Source organism: Brassica napus, unplaced genomic scaffold (assembly GCF_020379485.1).
Source record: "Brassica napus cultivar Da-Ae unplaced genomic scaffold, Da-Ae ScsIHWf_3088;HRSCAF=3902, whole genome shotgun sequence".
Lineage (NCBI taxonomy): Eukaryota > Viridiplantae > Streptophyta > Magnoliopsida > Brassicales > Brassicaceae > Brassica > Brassica napus.
In genome coordinates this window covers 11,587-32,179 of record NW_026016323.1, presented here as the reverse complement: position 1 = coordinate 32,179, position 20,593 = coordinate 11,587, and the positions used below count along the sequence as shown (strand labels likewise).

The 20,593-nt window shown below is 37.7% G+C and overlaps 2 protein-coding genes and 1 pseudogene across 2 annotated transcripts; 1 reads left to right on the top strand and 2 right to left on the bottom strand.

Annotated features, from left to right (window-relative positions):
• Positions 1 to 3: 3 nt before the first annotated feature.
• On the bottom strand, positions 4 to 688 carry LOC125603080 (probable histone H2A.2). The gene is made up of 2 exons (XM_048774342.1): positions 443 to 688; positions 4 to 358 (listed from the first exon to the last, which is right to left on the bottom strand). The coding sequence occupies exons 1-2, from the start codon at positions 629 to 631 to the stop codon at positions 146 to 148; spliced, it is 402 nt and encodes a 133-aa protein (XP_048630299.1). The 5' UTR covers positions 632 to 688; the 3' UTR covers positions 4 to 145.
• Positions 689 to 1,468: 780 nt separating this feature from the next.
• On the top strand, positions 1,469 to 6,360 carry LOC106451848 (organic cation/carnitine transporter 4). The gene is made up of 2 exons (XM_013893825.2): positions 1,469 to 1,973; positions 5,015 to 6,360. Exons 1-2 carry the CDS (start codon positions 1,568 to 1,570, stop codon positions 6,169 to 6,171), a joined length of 1,563 nt encoding a protein of 520 aa, XP_013749279.1. The 5' UTR covers positions 1,469 to 1,567; the 3' UTR covers positions 6,172 to 6,360.
• A 9,711-nt stretch (positions 6,361 to 16,071) lies between these two features.
• LOC111215921 lies at positions 16,072 to 18,778 on the bottom strand (annotated as a pseudogene).
• Positions 18,779 to 20,593: the final 1,815 nt, after the last annotated feature.

The window sequence follows — 20,593 nt, the reverse complement described above, 5'->3', positions numbered from 1 at the left end:
GAGAGTTCAAGATCAAATCTTTTAAGACCAGACATGTTTAACCTAAACAATACAATTGAAACACACTGCAAACGTTTACAGACAAGATCGATTTAAAACAGGACTAATCTAAATCTAGACAACATTATAGAAACTGAACTGAGATCTATTCGTCGTCACCGGAAGGTTTGGAAGCACCACCAGCCTTCTTGGGAAGAAGAAGATTGTGAATGTTGGGCATCACACCTCCATTAGCAATCGTCACGTCTCCAAGCAACTTGCTCAGCTCCTCGTCGTTCCTCACCGCCAATTGAATGTGACGCGGCACGATTCTTGTCTTCTTGTTGTCCCTCGCCGCGTTCCCAGCCAATTCCAAAACCTACACAAATCCAATTTCACACCGGTTAAAACCGGTTTACGAAATTAATCTAACAAAATCGACAGAACTGAGTAAATTAATTACCTCCGCGGCGAGGTATTCGAGTACGGCGGCCAAGTAGACCGGAGCTCCGGCGCCGACACGTTCGGCGTACTTGCCGTTTTTCAAGAACCGGGCGATACGACCCACGGGAAACTGGAGACCCGCCTTGCTGCTCCGAGACGTCGCTTTCTTAGCAACCCCAGATCCGAGAGTTTTTCCACGACCCGCCATTTTGTTTTATGAAAATTTTGAAAGCGAAGTAGAGGGAAAAAAATTATACAGTGGAAACAACGCTCTCGGTGATTTATATATACTAGCGCGTAGAGACGTGTGAGTGATGATAAGCCAATAGAAAGCAATCACGCGGATTGTATTGTCTGCCGTTGGATTGGGATTTGAATCAACGGTTAGTAATCAAGACTTGGAAGATGCACACTTTTGTGTGAGATTGACCCAAGTATCCTTCGGTTAGCTAGTCAATTACTAGTGGTGACTGGTGACGTCGTGCGTTAACTAGTCAATGAATTTAATGTGAAAGGTTTTAACAACGTTTAATAAATGAACTTAACAACATTTGCTGTAATATTTAGTCATCATTGTGCAGAGAAATTAGCGGAAATGACGGCTCTCTTCAGTCTTCACAGTCCCAGTGCAGTTTTTTTACAGTATGTAACTTTTGTTAATTGTTGATTAATGGAAGTTTTTGTCTAGCAAAACATATACATAATGTTTACTTATTTTGCATAGTTAATTTATTTGATTAAGAGAATGGCATCATGTTAAGATGTACTTGTAAAATATATTTGTTATATGGTTGAACAATTTAGCATAAATATTATTGAAACACGCACGTAAATACAGTCCACGCTTACGCTTTATATAAACGAACCAAATATAGATTATATTCTGCATCGACCCTGGCTTTAATCTACTCTTAGAAATTGGATTAATATAGAATGTGACATACGAATTTCCTAAAGAACAACTCATTAAAAAAAAGTGATTAAAAAATATTTTTCCCTTTTGTTTTCAGATAACAACCAGCAAAAAGAGACTCATTCTCCACACACATCTCTAATATAAATACGGCAAAGAAGGCTTCTCTTTATTTGCGTCAAACGAATCAACGCCTCCAAAATAATATACTCTAAAAACTCGAAAATAAATATGGAATCTCCGGAGGATAACAATAACAACGTCCGGCAGCCGCTGCTGGATACTCCAGCGAAGAAAGCAGCCGACGAGGTGGAGAGATTATGCATAGACGATATGCTACAGCGATACTGCGGCGAGTTTGGTCGGTGGCAGATGAAGCACTTCGTGCTGACGTGTCTAGCCTGGGCACTAGAGGCGTTTCACACCATGGTGATGATATTCGCCGATCAAGAACCGAACTGGAGGTGTGTCGGGTCGGATTGTCCGGTCGGATTTTCGTATTGCGATATGGATCCGGGTTCTTGGGAATGGACAGAAGGCAAAGGAAGCTCCACGGTGTCGGAGTGGGGATTGGTGTGCGGCGAGAAGTATAAGATCGGTCTCGTTCAAGCCCTCTTCTTCGCTGGTTGCATGATCGGTAAGTTCGTTTTTTCACCTACAAAGTTTTTTTTCGCTGAACTCTGAAAATTGGAAAAAACAGAAAGTAACAGCTGTCGAAAATGAATTACACGTCAATTTTTCTCTGTTAAAATTAAGGTTTAGCAAAATAAAAACAAAATCCAACTTCGAGGATATGTGTTAATGTTTCAAGGAATCCAAGATTTTGGAACACACATATTCAACCAAATAAATAATTAAAATATTTTTACTATATACGAGAGGTGTATAAATGGGATATTAATTTGATATCTTTCTTTATTTAAGCGGATTTAGCTCTTTTTGAGGTTATCTGTTAACTAATTAATAGATTGACATAATTAGTTGTACTTAGCTGTGCTTAAAATAATATCAATCGACCAACAGGATTTAAAGCATTTCGATGACCACGTTAGGCTTGAATCCGGATCCTTCAGGATCGTACCACGTGCCCCGTTCACATGACTCTTTTAATGATTTATCCAAATTTTGGAAACACACCATTATTCGGTAGTGTAAAAGATATATCTCAATTTTTTTAATAAAAATGAATGATAATGCATTCACTCATATTTTATTATGCGGTCGAAATTGACCTACTCACCAAAAAAACTGAATTTGATTACCGCAAAAGAACAGAAAGAATTTGAATTACATTATAGCTGTATTGCGGCAGAATAAAGGAAACTATATAACGACAACAAAGTGAGTTGTAGTCATGTAGACTCGAATGCTACTTGTAGTATATGATATACGTGTGACTGACAAATGAGTCACATTGTATTTTATCTTGTTGGCTTTTTGGTATAAAAGTCATAATATAGTTCATTTCTTTAATTCACTTAAAACTGAAAAGTTAGAACACATATTTTGTTCGTGGCTCTGCCTGGAATATATTCATTGGGTTATTTTATGCCCATCACTCATCATTTCATCCATCTTTCTACATGTGTTTGTTCAAAAATGTCTATCAAAATGTGTTTAATATAAAGTAGTCTGCAAACATGAACATAATGATGATTATCACAAATCACATTCGCGTTTGAAATAAACGTGACAACACACTTATCTACTAGACAACATAAAAAGTAGCATTATAGTAATGACTTATATATATATAGGCTTTGTGATAGAAAAAGGGAATTCGACCAAAAAAAACACGAACTTTACACGAATTGCCAAAATAAACATGTACTCGAGCCTGACCAATAAAATCCTAAACTTTCGTTGACTTTTTTAGTTTATTAAGAAACTTACGATTGACTGACCAAAATAACAAACCGTTAACCGACAGTTAAAACTGTGTTAACCCACCGTTAAATACTACCGTTTAGTGAAACGACGTCGTTTCATTCAGTTCTTTTGTTTAAGACAAAATCTTAAAATTGTTGTTGGTTGGACTCGAACCCACGCACTCTTCAACTTAACAGAGGAGAGCTTTGCCACTGGGCTAGTGAGACTTTTTAAAAGATTAGATACAAATTTCTTTTTATTGATCAAAAGACATGGATGATTGAAATAAAACAAAACATAACCCTAATTTCTCATAAACTCAAAAAATTCTCTAAAAACTTTTGAAAAATCTTTAAATTTCCAAAAAATTGAAAAATAATTATTTTTTGTAAATTTTTTGAAATTAAAATAAACTTTTTCTTTCTTTAAAAATCAAAAATCTTCAAAATTTTCTTTTAAAAAAAAATCCAAATTTTTTAAAAAATCAAAGAAAATGCAAAAAATTAAGTTACAATTATCAGCTAAAAATTAAATTTTTTAAAAAAGTTGAAAATTTTGGAAGATTTTTTTTAATAGAAAAATAATTATTTTAGTTTCAAAATTAATTTTATAAAAAAATTATTTATTTTTTCAATTTTTAGTTTAATTTAAAAAAATGGAAAATTTTGGAAGATTTTTGTTTTTTTAAAGAAAAATAATTATTTTAATTTCAAAATTAATTTTATAAAAAAGTTCTTTATTTTTCAATTTTTAATTTAATTTTTAAAAAATGAATTTTTTTGGAAATGTTTTGATTATTTAAAGAAAAAAAATATTTCTAAGTTCAATTTGTTTTTTACAAAATCTTTATTTTTCAATATTTTGTAATTTTAAAGATCTTTTATGTTTTTAGAGAACTTTTTATATTCAGTGAGTACCAAATAAAGTTAAATGTGTTTGGAACTATATTGAAAACGCCTTTAGCCTAGTGGTTAAATATATTTTCATTTTACCCAAGCAACCCGAGTTCAAATCCAGGGTTCTACTTGTTTTTATTTTCAGATCATGTAAAACAAAAACGACGTCGTTTCAGTTAACGGAACAATAAACGACGTCAATTTTTTTCTGTTAAGTTTGCTAACGGTGTGCTAAATTGGCAAGTCAATAAAGACATTGTTAATAAATTTTAAAGTCAATGAAAAGTTTGGTATTTTTTTAGCCAGTCCAAAAGTTCAGGTTTATTTTGGTAATTCGTGCAAAGTTCGTGATTTTTTTGGTCGAATTCCCGATAGAAAAATCAAAAGTAGTAGTCTTTTGTGGGTTATGTTTAGACTAGTTCTTAAAAAGAGCTAGTTTGGTTTTGGCATATATATCCAATCTCTAAATTTGCTACATATTATATAAATGAACAGGATATCCGAACTCCGAAGGAATATCCAATTACACTTGCATACTTGTCAAACTTCGATGACGTTAAAGATAATCGTTATCATATCAATAAAAGAATTGTGAGCCACTAGTCCAACATAAAGCACTTCACTTTTTTTACACCATACATATGTTATGGTCCCAATGCATGAACTATCGAACTTTTGAATAAGTCTTTAACCCTTTTTAACTTTTATGATTCACGTTTTCTGGTTAGTTACAAACATGTCATCATGAAATTTATACCGACTTGACTATATGCAGGTGCCTATACATGAACTATCGATTATTTTAACAAGTCTTTAACCCTTTTCAATTATTGTATACATTTCATGATCACGTTTTCTGGTTAGTTACAAACATGTCATAATGAAAATTTATACCGACTTGACTTATGTGCAGGTGCGGGAGTATTCGGACACCTCTCGGACTCGAAGCTAGGAAGAAAAGGCTCACTAACAGTTGTCTGCATCATCAATGCAATATTTGGCATCGCAACAGCTTTCTCCCCAAACTACTGGGTCTACGTGGCTCTCAGATTCTTAACCGGTTTCAGCACCGGTGGTGTCGGTCTAACCGCGTTCGTCCTAGCCACAGAACCGGTTGGACCAAGCAAACGCGGTGTAGCCGGAATGTCGACGTTCTACTTCTTCTCCACCGGCATTGCGCTCCTCTCCGGGATAGCTTACGTTTTCAGGTCGTGGAGAGAGCTTTTCATTGTATCGTCATTACCGTCTCTCTTTTTCCTCCTCATCGTCATTCCGTTTATCTCTGAGTCCCCGAGGTGGTATTTAGTTAGAGGCAGAGTAGACGAGGCTATGGAGCTGATGCATACGATAGCTAAAACGAACGGCCGTCACATTCCAGCTGGTGTCACACTTTCTCTAGATGACGAGGAAGATAAGGAGGGCGAGAGGAATAGTGTTGTCGAAGGATCGCTTAAAGACGTTTTAAACTCGCCTCTAACGCGGATACGGCTTATCTTAGCCATTGCAATAAGTTTCACTGTCTCGATAGTATACTACGGACTAAGCCTCAACGTAGGCAACCTCAAGACCAATCTCTACCTCAACGTCTTCCTCAACGCCGTCACCGAGATGCCAGCTTTCGCCATCACAGCGGTTTTGTTAGATCGGTACGGGAGGAAACCGTTAACCATAGGGACTCAGTGGTTCAGCTGCGTGTTCTGTATAACCGGTTTCGTTGTAGGAGGCGTCGGTCCGTGGAAAACGGTTAGGATGGTTTCAGGTGTTTTGGGGATTTTTGGAATGGCTGGAACGTACAATCTTTTGTTTATATATATAGCGGAGCTGTTTCCTACGGTGGTGAGGAACGCCGCATTGGGTTGCGCGACTCAAGCGGCTCAGATGGGAGCGATTCTTGCGCCGTTTGTGGTGGTTTTAGGAGAGGGTTTACCGTTTGGTGTGTTTGCGGTTTGTGGGTTAGTGGGAGGGGGGCTTGCGTTTTACTTGCCGGAGACGTTGAACAAGCCCATGTATGATACAATGTTTGGGATGCATGAAGCTGAGAGTAATAGAGGAAGAGATCAAGTGTGTTAAAGAAGAAAAAGATTTAGATATGGGAGACATGGAGATCTTAGGGGCAAAAAAGTAACGGGTTGTTTTGTTTGTAGTCTAACTTGTTTTGCTCTCTTCATGTTTCAAGTGTTGTGATTTTGCTTGCAAGTCTTTGGTTTTGAATGGTGGAACGCTTTTACAAAATTAATGATGATTTTGTTACCCGGTTAATGCGTTAGGTGTTGATATTTTACTAAAACTTATTACCTCCTTTCCCGAAAGTAAGATATTTTCTTATTCCACAAAGATAGATTTTATATATTGTTAAGGTACTTTTTTATACTTTTGAAGAACATTAATTGAGAATATTTGAATTGATTAAATTTCATTGGTGGAATATCATTGGAAAGTGTATAATAAAATAAAAAATAAATTAAATTATAAACATTTATTAAATTCTTAATAAGCGTGCATACTCTAAAAAAATTTACTTTTATGAACATAAGAAGTATTTAATTTATTAAATGTTGTTAAAAAGTGACTGAACCTATATTAATGACACCAAAAGTTCTCGTAATCTCATAAATTTCTTATGATATATCAAGTGGTTTACTCTATAGGAAATTCTCAATGAAATTGCTCAACTGATATAATTCATGGATCAAAATAATTCAAAAGGTATTCTTATTTAAGTATTTTTAACATATTTATTTATGTAATTGTTATTTTCTTTTGAAAATTAACAGTTAGAAATAATTCTTATTACAAGAGTATCTAACAGAAGATAAGTAATGGAGACTCTTGAATTTCTAAAATACTCATTTTAATAAGTATATATGAGCAATGGACATGTGGTAAGTAAGTTTTTCAAACAATTACTATAATCTTTCATATGAAATTAAGACTATTACTAGGTTTTGATTCGCGGAATATTTTTGATTAATACTTTTTATTAAAATTATATAAAGTTATTAGTTTTGATTACGATAAATTTCGGTGTCATTACTGTTATAATATTTTGCAAAATGAGAATGTGTAAATATTTAATTTGTCTTTTTGAATTTTGCTAAATATGTTAAATATTATTGGTAATGATAAAAATTGTACAGACAACAATTTACGGAAAAATAACCAACTGTAACAATTAACATAATTGTCTATTGTTAATAAATTATATTTTGTATTAATTAGTGTTTAAAAGACTAAAACTAATATTTTTAAATACACAGCTATAAAATAAAATATAGTCTTCATACAAATAATAATTTAAAGTGTACATAAACTGTAAGAGTAATAATATTTAGCTATGCATAATTTATTGTATTTTAAGAAGCATGTAAGCAAATAAGAGAAAGTAGCAAAGAAGCCATGCAGTAAATAATAAACCCAAAAAAAGCAACCAAAGCGCTAAGAAGAAAAATAGAAAGAAGCAGAGAAAGCAAAAAGAAACACAAAACAGTTCAAAAAAAAACACAAAAAGCAAGCAAGCAAACAACTTAAGCATGTACGGAAGCAATCAAGGAAACGAAGAAAACAAAAACAAGGAATCAAGCAAATTGATTAAATAAGCAAAAAACCAATTAAATTAAGCATATGATGAAAGAAATGAACAAAACTAGAATAAAGGATGCAAATATGCATGAATGTATGTGTGTATGCAATGCATGAACATATGCATGTATGTATGAATGCGATGCATGAATGCATGTCCTGAAATCACAACGATCACACTCTGTGGATAGCATAACTGTTGTGATTTCGATAGTATATACCTATAATGTTCTCGGTTACCTTGGCTATGAAATCTGCTACACTGAACATAAAAGAGAAATTAACTTTCAAATCATAGAAGAAAATCGAAGACTGAATAAAACAACAAGAATGAACACCATATCGGAAGAGAGTGAAGCTTGTGTTAGTTGAAAGATGCAAATTTTTCTTGAAATTCCCACTCTCAAGCACTGCCTATAGTCCACAAAACGAATGCCAAGAAGGCATGTACAAAATGTCACAATCCTTATACAGGTTTAAGACAAGGTTAAACTTTAATACCTTATACCTTATTTGTTTTTTTTTGCCAGACCAACACCTCACCGGATGGAGTATCTGCAATCCAGTACCGCTTTCAACTGTTTTCACCTCTAATAAAAAGATACCTGCAAAGTTGATCAAACAATTGTCAAATGAATGATATGAAATCTAAGTCAGCTAGCTAACTACCACCCAAATATAGCATCAAGGTTACATATTAAATGGGTAAGACCGGTTCATGTATGCAAATCCCTTTTGACTTTCGTAGACATCTTCAACAACAACAACAACAAAATACAAATATCCTCAAAGCACACAAACCCAGATACCAAACATCAGAGTAAGCTCATATAAAATGAGTATACAACGGGTGTTACCTGCAGTGAATTCCTGATACTTTTCTTAATAAGCACACATCCTTCACTTCACCACCACCACCCAAGATGAAAAGAACATACACATATTAATCAATTTGAATAACATTATGTCTTCACAAATGTTTCAAGTGAATTCTCACTTTGCAGTTTCTATGAACTATTAAATTGAAAGAACTTTTGATTGCTCCAGCTCTATTCTAACATGGGACTTGAATTGAGAGCAACAGAAAGAAAGCCGACGTAATATAGAAGAAAGACACCTGTGAACAAAAAAAAAGTGAGATGGTGTTTGCTTAGTAGTTAGTCTTCATTACTCGAACATAGTCTCATTATGCTTCATTCTGCAGTTACCTCAAGCTTCACATGTCTCCAGATGAATATTGACTTTCTCATATCCAAATACACTCTTATTCAACTCTAGAATGATGGCAGATACCTAAAGTGCATCACATGTAAACTGAATAAAAGCGTAGACAAATACCTGGCAGAAGCATTTAGAGTTTCATCTGCAATGGACCTGATTAAGCAAAAACGTGTCTTTGACTACGTAGGATACGTGTGTAGCAAAATCCTTCTAGATGATCTAAATAATTGTACCTTTGTCCTGACAGTCCTGAAACAGTTTGATAAACTGGTCACAAGTGTCCTATCAGTAACGAATAAAGATTTGCAGCTTCAAGCAAACGAAACTACTTTTGAACAAAGAAAAAGTCATGTGCAGGGATGTGCAATGCAAGTGTGGAAACAAACATACCTGAGAAACAAAAGACAAAAATATGTTCAGGACTATGAATGTAGGTAAAAAGAAAAGAGTGGAAAATGTTAATGAAAGAAAATCTCAAAAAATTTCATTGAAGGTCAGTAATGCAACGATAAAATGTCGACTTATGTGAAATAATCCACTTCTCCTTCCTAGATGCAAATTGTTATGTCATTTTACAGTTTTAAAGAAGTGAGGAGAGTACATATATTTATTTTTATATCTGAAAAAAAAAATGCAAACAGTTTTAGACTCAAAAAGATAAACAATGTCAATTTTCTCTTAAAAGCTGATACTTTGCAACATGAGACGAAGATGAAAATTTAATATTTACCGTTAATATTTTGGATCCATCAGACATTCTCCTAAACAAACAATACAATACTGGTCAAGGCAACCAGCCATCTCTTTGGGAGTACTGACGCTTACTTCAGTGAATCCTGCTAATGTGATCTGGCCGTTTATCTAAGAGCATGGGGTATTATCTTGCATGTAAGAAATGAACATGTTAGAGAAAAAGCAGATATAAGAAGGACAGCTGAGTAAAAGTATATCACGAGAAAGAGTTCCATATGCTTTACATGATCCTTTTCCATTCTAGACGAAATACAAACCAACATATCCAGCAAGCAGAAATGCAAACATTTGAGTTAAGAAATCAAGGAATTAAGGAAGAAGCTGATAAGCTACAATATCGTTACGTGAGAAGGAAGAAAAGAATGGAAGAAGGAGAAGCGCGGGAGAGAGGAGAGAGGGAGAGTTTGAAGGAAGACTCGGAATCAACTAGCGGGTCTTAAAGAAAGGGAAGCAGGCGAGAGACTCTAGACGAGAAAGAGGGTTTTCCGTTAGAGTTCGTTGGAAGCTTTAAATAAGACGCTTTGTGATCGTTGTTAGTTAGCTTTTGTATTTTGGATTGAGTCGAGAGACTTGAGGAGGATTCGCCTGGGTTAAGCCAGCGATTCTCAGTTGGTTCTTAATACAAAGCGCAAATACATTCATTCGTTTGATTCTTATCGATTGCGATCGAGTTTGATCGAGTTCAGGAAGTTCAAACTTTATCATTGGTGCGGTGAGCATCTCGCGATGGATTTGACCGAAGAATCGGAGGGAAGATTGGATCACATGGAGCGATCGGCCGTGGAAACGGAGAAGACGGTAAAGGTGATCTATGAGGGATGGAGGAAGCTGACGGAGGCTAACACAACGACGGATGAACGAGTCGGCGCCGTTGAGTCACGTTTGGGCTCAGTTGAGTTTCAGTTACAGAAGATAGCGGCTGCAATCGACAGAATCGAGTCCAATACGACTTCGTCGAAACCTCACGGTAAAGACGTAGCAGCGTCTTCAGAACCTCAGGTACATGATGCGATACCAGTATCGGAGAATCATCCGTTAGGTTATCGGAGGAATACAGATATGTTTGCGAGTCGAGAAAGTTTGTTAAAGAAGATTGAGTTGCCTACGTTTGATGGCTTGATGCCGTACTGTTGGATACGGAACGTGGAGAGATATTTTCGAGCAGCAAAATACTCAGAGCAGGAGAAGCTTGAATTGGTGGCTCTGAGCTTGACGGGTGAAGTGTTGAATTGGTATTTGTGGGAGGCAGAGGAGGAGAGATTCGAGAGCTGGTTCCACTTTAAACAGCGGATGCTGGAGAGATTTGCGGAATCAATTGATGATGAGCCTCGTAATCGCTTGTGTGCGTTGAAGCAAACGGGTTCTGTGCGACAGTATGTCAAGGAGTTTGAAGAATTGATAACTCAAGTTAAAGGGATTGATGAGCCTAATCTGATCAGCAAGTTCTATACGGGACTGAAACAGGAAATGAAAGAGGTCATCAAACTCAAGGAACCAAAAGGTCTGCGTAACCACATTGCTGCTGTGATCAAGATGGAAAGCAGTACCTTCTGTCACGTCATGAGTGAACGAGGGAAACCTCGACAGACGGATTACAATAACAAACACCACCGATCAAATCAGTTTGGTCAACGTGCTCTGCAGCCACTTGCCGACGACAAAAGTAAGCAACCGGAAACGCACAAGAACTTACCTCCGAGACCACGATTACACTTAACTCCAGCGGAATTAGCTGAGTTGAAGAGGCTAAAGCTGTGTTTTAAATGTAAGACGAGTTGGTTCCGAGGTCATGTGTGTGCGAATGCGGAGTTACAAATATTGATGCTGATAGATGACATAGAAGTTGAAGTGTTGCAAGACGTTTATCCAGAAGAAGTGGAAACCGCTGATACGGAGGAGAAGGATGTACAGGGACCACAACTGATGGAAATTTCTCTCAATGCTTACCTTGGCATTGATTCACTTGTAACAACAAAACTGTGGGGGCAGTTAGCTGGAGTAAAAGCAGTGGTCTTGATTGATTGCGGAGCCACACACAATTTTATTACTCCACAGCTAGCATTGAAGGCGGGCCTATCTGCAAATTCAAACACACAAATGCATGTCGTGTTGGGGAATGGTGTTGCTATTAACGCAGGAGGAATTTGCAGAAACGTCAAGTTGGAGATGCAGGGACTTGAATTTGAGATTGATTGCATCACCCTTGAGTTGGGAAAGGTAGACTTGGTTCTTGGGATACAATGGTTGAGAACGCTTGGTAAATGTGAGATTGATTGGATGACTCAAGATTGGCGTTTTTGGCATAAAGGAAAACGAGCAATGTTAAGTGGCGAGTTGGATATTCACCAATTGCAACCAGCTTTTCAAAGTCTTTCTGTGGATGACGGTCAGTGGGAGGTCCCCTGTGATTCTTGGTTTAGCTTGTTGCAGGAAGAGAAGAAGGTGCGTCCAGTGTTACCAGTTGACATTGAGAGAGTGTTACAGCGGTACGCACACATTTTCGACAAACCACAAGGCCTTCCTCCGGTAAGAGGCAGGGAACATGCGATTACACTGAAAGCAGGAACTACAGCTATCAATGTAAGACCGTATCGTTACCCACAAGCACATCAGGAGGCCATGTCTACAATGGTTGCGGAAATGCTTGAAAAAGGATTGATACGTGTGAGTCGAAGCCCGTTCTCTAGTCCGGTGCTCTTGGTCAAGAAGCAGGATAAATCTTGGCGATTCTGCGTGGACTATAGAGCCTTAAACCAGGCAACAATAGCAGACAAGTATCATATTCCTATGATTGACCAACTCCTGGATCAACTGCACGGAGCAAAGGTCTTTTCAAAGATGGATCTGACTGCGGGTTTTCACCAAATACGTATGGAGGAGAAGGATGTTCCGAAGACAGCATTTCGAACCCATGATGGCCATTACGAATTCTTAGTAATGCCATTTGGGCTCACAAATGCTCCTTCTACATTTCAGTCTCTGATGAATGATCTGTTTCGCCCTTTTTTGGGAAAGTTCGTGCTGGTGTTCTTTGATGATGTGTTGATATACAGCAAGAACGAAGAGGAACATGTCCGTCATTTGGAAGAGGTTTTGAAGGTGTTTGACAAATATCAGCTCTTTGCGAATAAAAAGAAATGTCTGTTTGCACAAAGCCAAGTGGAGTACCTTGGTCATGTTATCTCAGCTGCAGGGGTGGCGACAGATAATGTAAAGACAGAAGCAATGAGAGTGTGGCCTACACCCAAGAACATTAAACAACTACGCGGGTTCTTAGGATTGACTGGGTACTACAGGCGTTTTGTGATGAGTTATGGGATTTTAGCTCGACCATTAACAGATCTTTTGAAGATAGATAAGTTTGGCTGGTCTCAAGCAGCTCAGATGGCTTTCGATAACTTGAAGAAAGCAATGATAACGGCACCGGTATTGGCTCTGCCAGACTTTACTCAGACTTTTGTGGTGGAGTGTGACGCATCTGGATTTGGGGTGGGAGCAGTACTGATGCAAGGGGGTCGACCTATAGCCTACTTCAGCCATGCGTTGTCAGCAAGGGAGCAGTTAAAACCAATCTACGAACGGGAACTGATGGCAGTGGTGCTCGCAATACGTAAATGGAAACACTACCTTCTCGGTAGAAAGTTTGTGGTGCACACGGATCAGAAAAGCCTAAAGTTTTTGTTGGAACAGAGGGAAGTCAGTATGGAGTATCAGAAGTGGTTAATCAAGTTGTTGGGGTATGAGTTTGATATAATCTACAAGCCGGGAATTCAGAACAAAGCTGCAGATGGCCTTTCACGTATTGAACACTCTTCTTTACAAGTCTCTGAGGCTACCTTATTTGCTATAACCATTCCCGTTTCTCTCCAGCTGCAGGACCTCTATAAAGAAATACAAGAGTCTCAAGAGATACAGTTATTGAAGCAGAGGGTACAGGAAGGAGACACAGGTTTAAAACATTATACAATCACAGATGACAAACTTTGGTACAAACATCGTTTGGTCATTCCCAGCTCTTCTACCTTCGTCACTACAATTCTGAAAGAATGTCATGATGGACTTCAAGGCGGTCACTCAGGGGTGCTTAAAACAGTGAAGCGGATTCAACGGTGGTTCCATTGGGCAGGGTTGTTACGTTCAGTTCAGCAATACGTGGCGGCTTGCCATGTGTGTCAGACACACAAATATTCCACCTTGAGCCCCGCGGGACTGCTTCAGCCTCTTCCGATACCAGTGGCTGTATGGGAAGACCTGTCTATGGATTTTGTCGAGGGCTTACCGACCTCTTTTGGTTACAACGTCATATACGTGGTGGTGGATCGCTTGAGTAAATATACTCATTTCATTGGCCTTAAGCATCCTTTCCAAGCTAGTGATGTTGCGAAGAAATTCATTGGAGAAGTGGTTCGTCTGCACGGGTTTCCGAAATCAATAGTCTCAGATCGTGACAAGATCTTCTTAAGCTCTTTTTGGAAAGAACTGTTTCGTTTATCTGAGACGTCTTTGAAGTTCAGCACTGCGTTTCACCCGCAAACTGATGGACAAACAGAGGTGTTAAACAGATGTATGGAGACGTATCTGCGGTGTTTCGCGTCGTCTCATCCACGAACGTGGTACAAGTATCTTTGTTGGGCCGAACTCTGGTACAATACCTCCTATCACACTTCCTTGAAAACTTCACCTTTTCGGGTTGTGTATGGTCGAGAACCTCCTGCATTGTTGAGATTTGAATCTGGTTCTACGACTAATGCTGATTTGGAAACTATGCTGGTGGAGCGTGATGCTATGTTGGTAGATATCAAAAATCACCTCGTTCATGCGCAGCAGCTAATGAAGAATAACGCCGATAAACACAGAAGGGATGTAGAGTTTACCGTAGGAGATATGGTCTACTTGAAGCTACGACCCTACAGACAGCAATCCGTGGCTCGTCGCGTGTGTCAGAAGCTTTCGGCAAAGTTCTTTGGTCCTTACGCAGTGCAAGAACGTATTGGAAAGACAGCTTACCGTTTGGCTTTGCCTCCTGAGACAAAGATTCATCCTGTTTTTCATGTGTCTCAGCTCAAGGCGGTCTTAGGGGCTCAGCATAAGGTCCTTCCGTTACCAGCACTTCCTACAAGTTTGGATGATCTGTTAATCATTCCAGAAGCTATTCTGGAAACTCGCTACAATGATAAGGGGGCTTTGGAGTTATTGGTACAGTGGCGAGCACTTCCGTCATCAGAGAATACATGGGTCGTTTATGGGGAGCTTCGTGATCAGTATCCACAGTTCAAGCTTGAGGACAAGCTTAATTTCGAAAAGGGGGGTATTGATAAGCTACAATATCGTTACGTGAGAAGGAAGAAAAGAATGGAAGAAGGAGAAGCGCGGGAGAGAGGAGAGAGGGAGAGTTTGAAGGAAGACTCGGAATCAACTAGCGGGTCTTAAAGAAAGGGAAGCAGGCGAGAGACTCTAGACGAGAAAGAGGGTTTTCCGTTAGAGTTCGTTGGAAGCTTTAAATAAGACGCTTTGTGATCGTTGTTAGTTAGCTTTTGTATTTTGGATTGAGTCGAGAGACTTGAGGAGGATTCGCCTGGGTTAAGCCAGCGATTCTCAGTTGGTTCTTAATACAAAGCGCAAATACATTCATTCGTTTGATTTTTATCGATTGCGATCGAGTTTGATCGAGTTCAGGAAGTTCAAACTTTATCAGAAGCTTGGCACCTGCATGAGCACAAAGAAAGGACATGAACACACTTGTTGAAGGCTAATTTTACCGCTGAAATATATTCTCTTTGATGTTAGAGGTGTGTCACTTGGAATCTGGAGGCACCTTGTTTCTGCAAGAGAGTTGAACATATATTGAAGCAAGTTCTTTGCCTCTCCCACTGAACGTAGCTGGTTCCAGCAGGCAGTTTGTTAAAGCATGTTCCTGTTCTTCTGCCTCAGAGAGTTGTGAGGCCATGGCTACTAGAGAATTTGAAGATATGCCGAGCTGTTCTCAAGTGAAGATATTCGAGCCATCCTTGCATTAGGTGACAACGATGATCCCCTGAGACAAAACTTGTAAAATAAGGTCAAAGGCAAAATTAGAAACCGAATGAAAAAGTTCATCCGAGAAGAAGTACCTAACAAAGCCATTCTTCCCTCTTGGAGGACTTAAGCCTTTCACTGCCAACTCTTCCACTTGTCTTAACACAGAAAACTCTTCGACAAGGCTAACCACACAAAGTGAACAGTCTTGGTGATGATTAACTTATTACAAAGGCTAAATGCATTAGGGACACATACACATGGCTTTGTTTCTTGTACTTCATGTACATTCACCATGACTTCCAATTCATGATCTAGCCATCGCTGCAACGCCTTCTCATTGGTATAGAAGAGTATGAACTGAATTAGATTTGTAATGAAGGTGATATGGTGAATGCGCACCTAATTTGTTCCAAAACCGTGTGTACCACCTGCACAAAGAGTGTTCTACTTAGAATCTCAAAAGCACAAAAGGATCACCATTTAATTTCTTTAAATACGAGGATAACTCATGTAGGGCCCAAGCTAACTATTCAACAGGCTTCACATATCAACTACTTTACTCAGTGACATGATTCCATTTAAGTGTTAAAAGCATTTTACAACATACCTGTGTGTTCTGTTTCAAAAAAAAAACATACTTGTGTGTTCACGAGGAGAAGATTTTCGAGCTTCCAACAATTCTTTTAATCTCTTGGTACCCATTGCAGCCTCTTCTATCTTCCTCTGAAGAACCTGAGAGTGAAAATTTTCCTTAATATCACAGCTGAATCTTTTTATCTTTCAGAGACCATGGAACACTACTCAAGGTTCAAACTTATAGAATTACATAGTAAGAATCTTGTGCATACCATTTTCTGGCGCTGATTCGAAGCTTGTAGCTTATGCCTTTCATACTCGCTCTTTCTGCCATCTTGCCGTAATTTTGTTAGCCAGGAAGTATAAGTGTAAAGGTACAGTTAGAATCTAAGATTATTTGAGAGAAGATTTCTTATGGATAAAAATATCAACGCAAGGACTTAGGTAAGATATAAAAGGCAAAGGTACCTGCACAAGTTCCTTCTCCCGGGAGGCTTTCCACTGTCAAAACTGTTCTGCTTCTTGTTTCATTCTATGTTGCAGCTGAACCTATCAAATCCAACGAAGACAATCAAACAAATGCATTTTCAAAGAGAAGATGTGACATGAGTATATATGATAACTGAAAAATATATATTCGAAGTTGAAAAACGCATCATGCTTATACCTTCTGTGCCTTGATGGATAGAATTCTTCCTCTAACCTCCGAGCAGCGTCGTCACTCTTTTGTTTCTGCTTCAGTAGCTGACAATGGTTCTCTTGCTTTTTCTTAAGGTTTTGAAGCTGTACTTCAAGCGATTTCAAATTCTGAGCATGCACATTTTGCAACTTCTGTACTTCACCAACAGAAGCAAGGTTCTCAATTCCAGCCAACAAACGGTTTCTCTCTTCCCTAAAGCAAGAAATAGCCAAACAGTTCAACAACTCGAAATGGTCCTTTTTGATGAGACTTGAGCATCAAATGCAAAAAAAATTCCACCTGAACAAATCTCTTTTCATCCTCCACCTCGGCAACTTTCTTCCAAAATATTGCTTTAGCGCAGCCGGATCATAGCCGTCAAAAAGCAACATTTCAGACTGTTTTCACACATCAATTATGTAGTTATGGACAAGAATAAATCTCAAACCCTCCAGGACGTTTTAGTTCTAAGAAAACAAGTGAAAGATACCTCCTTTTCCTCAAGACAACGGTTCAGTTCATGCAACTCTTTATCCATACTACTTTGCAAGAGTTTGTGCTCCCACTCCTTTGCCTCTTCATCTATTTCCCTTGAATCACCTGCACATAATGAGAAGTCTCGTCTTAAATAACATTGTTTTCTTCAGAACTCTTTGGAAGATTTCTTTTTCCTATTGTGGCTTCAACCATAGCACAATTGGACGACTCCATACTGTGCAAGCTCCTTTTTAGCCCATCAGGTTTGACGAGACCGATGATTTCATCCTACCACCAAACAATTCAATGCTTCATAAAAATAATGAGTACACAAAATTATAAATGTATCAGTTCGAACATTACATATTGTATGTCTTTAAAGTCTTTTTCATAATGCTTTACACCAGCATATCTGCTACGACACTGATGGAGTTCACGACAAAGGTCTTCATTAGCAGTTTCTAGATAAGCAATCCTTTCCTTTATACGTCAATTTTTTCTTGAATTTTCAAGTAAAAACCAGACACCAAGGTCAACATAACTGGAGTTCGCACATGAGGATCCTCCATTCCATAAGGGAAGCTTTGCCTGCAAGTACTCTAGCTGTTGGCGCATTTTCAGCATCTCACTGGACACATGATCTCTATTAACCTATGTTTATAAATATCAAATTATAGAACAAGAAAATTAGAGTAACTTAGTTTCAACAAATAACTGGTCTCTTCTATTGACATGATATCTCGGAATAGCTTACAACAAGTTTGTTCCGGATGTTTCGAGCACGGATTGCATATTTAAGTGTGTTAAGTGTTTACTCAGCATTAATATCTGCAGTACTGATGCAAGCTGAAACCCACATAGCAAGCATTAGAGATACAAAACTAGCATTAACCAAAATGTTAAGGGCTTAAAAGAACCCTGCAGGTTACCTAAGAAGTTAGCATGCAACAACTTGTGAGAAAGGAGCAAACACTGAGCAATGTGATATTCAAGAAATTAGAAGACAAGTATACCTTTATTTATGTGTAAGTTTACTGTATGTAAGGAACATGAGCACCATCTTTACGCTTTCTCTCATCTTCAAGCGCACTAATGACATTACCCAGCGCAAGAAGGCCTTTATCTATGTAAACTCCTGGTGAAAAATGATCAACTTCCATTACAACAAAATAATCGACAAGGCTTTATTGCTGGTCTAAAAAATGAAACACAAGAACACTAACCTTCTTTAACTTTCATACCGTCAGAACCTGTTCTTTTGGCGCGTTCTAAACCGGCAAGGTATACTATGTGCAACTTGGCACAAAGATACTCTTCTTTCAAGCTCCCATTGTAAATACCATTTTCAGGAGAATCTGTATTGATCTTGCGCATTTGTTCCACAGTGATTGTGAAAATGGCATGTGAACGACTACAAGGCAAACAGACTTTATGATTGCAATGCCCAATATGATGTTTAATTAGTAAACACTGAAATAATAAAGATACAAGATTATAAGTCACCTGGACTGATTGTTCATGTTAGTACTTAGTACTACTAGAAGCTCTGCTAACCAAGCCTTGGTCAAGTCAAGCAGCCATCTTCTCTTTGGGAGTACTGAGGCTTACTTCTGTGGATCCTGCTAATGTGATCTAGCCGTTTTTCTAAGACTCTGAGGTATTATCTTGCATGTCAGGAACTGAATAAGTTAGAGAAAAGGCAGATATAAAAAGGTCAGTTGAGTAAAAGTATATATCACGAGAAGAAGTGTCAGATGCCTTACAGGATCCATCCGTTGTAGAAGAAATAGAAACCAACTTATCGAGCAAGCAGGTATACAAACAATTGAATCAAGAAACCAAGGAATTAAGGAAGAAACTAAGAAAACACGAAACCAAGGAAGGAAGCAAAGAGAATAGACAACAAAGAAAATAAGGACAAAGAAGCAAAGAATCAACAAAGAAACAGAAACTATAAAAAGAAGCAAGCTGTAAATAAGTAACGTACAAAAAATCTAAAAAAGAAAGAAAGAAGTAAGCTGGGTATGTATGTTATATGGATGTATGCATATGTATATGATGAATGTATGAATGCACATGATGAATGTTTGAATGCATATGATGAATGTATGAATGACATATGATGAAATGTATGAATGCACATGATGAATGTTTGATGCATATCAATGCATGCAGATGTGTATTACTTTGAGTGATTGAGAAAAACCCATTTGAGATTACGTAGTTTCTGAGCTCTTACTGCAAAAGAAAGATACAATTGTGAAATTATAAAAATCAAAAGAGTAAAGTTACACCACCTCCCAGATGATTTCTGGAAATTTCGCGATGTATCATGTATAACTGCAAACCTAAAATACCACAAGAAAAAACTGAAAGAGGAAAAAAACTAGTGATGATGAAAATTGAAAAAAACAACAACCAATTAATCGAACAGATTCATTACCTGATGATTAAACATGAACAAATTTGAGAACCGGTGAGGAAACGACGTCGTCCTCTCGAACGCGAATAAACCTAAACCGTTGATCGGACCGGAGCTTCTCGGAATCGGTTGCAAAGGAATCGAAGAAACGACGTCGTTCTGTCGAACTCGACGACATTTGCGGCGTTAGCACTCACCAAAACCCGGGGGATTGTACGGAACGTCGTCGTCGTCTGAGTGAGATTGTAACCTAAATATTCAGATTAAATTTGAAATTAACCTAAACATTCTTTAACAAAAATAAACACCCAATTTCAAGTTCTGATTCAAATTCTTCTCTATAAACGGCTACAAGAAAAATTAGATAGAGAAAAGAAGAAAAAGAAAAGAAAAAAGCAATTCATGTTCACGAAGAAAACGAATCATCGAGATGAAACCTTAATATAACTTTTGAAAAAAAATAAGAAAGGAAACCTCCAATATCCAAGTTCGGATTCAAAAGCCATGATCCTCTAGCTAAACGGCTATTTGATGATTCATTTTAATATGTTAGTGTTTATATACTTTCAAAATTTGATGTTAAAAAAAACTTTCAAAATTTGAATATAAATAACAAAAGCCCAAAACAGCCCAACGCCCGACCCATTTCAATAGTCTAGTTCCTCTTTTTCTCTACAGAGTAAGAAGAAGTTCTTAAATGTTGATCTTTCGCCCGACTCAACGTATTTAAAGAGGCTCGTTTTTTTGTCAAAAAGAGGCTCGTATTT

Excerpts from the sequence above, each read along its gene's own strand:
- LOC106451848 (XM_013893825.2), top strand. The coding sequence starts at position 1,568 with ATGGAATCTCCGGAGGATAACAATAACAACGTCCGGCAGCCGCTGCTG. Across the intron at positions 1,974-5,014 it reads CTTCGCTGGTTGCATGATCG|GTGCGGGAGTATTCGGACAC; the intron begins GTAAGTTCGTTT and ends ACTTATGTGCAG.
- LOC125603080 (XM_048774342.1), bottom strand. The coding sequence starts at position 631 with ATGGCGGGTCGTGGAAAAACTCTCGGATCTGGGGTTGCTAAGAAAGCG. Across the intron at positions 359-442 it reads TCGAATACCTCGCCGCGGAG|GTTTTGGAATTGGCTGGGAA; the intron begins GTAATTAATTTA and ends GGATTTGTGTAG.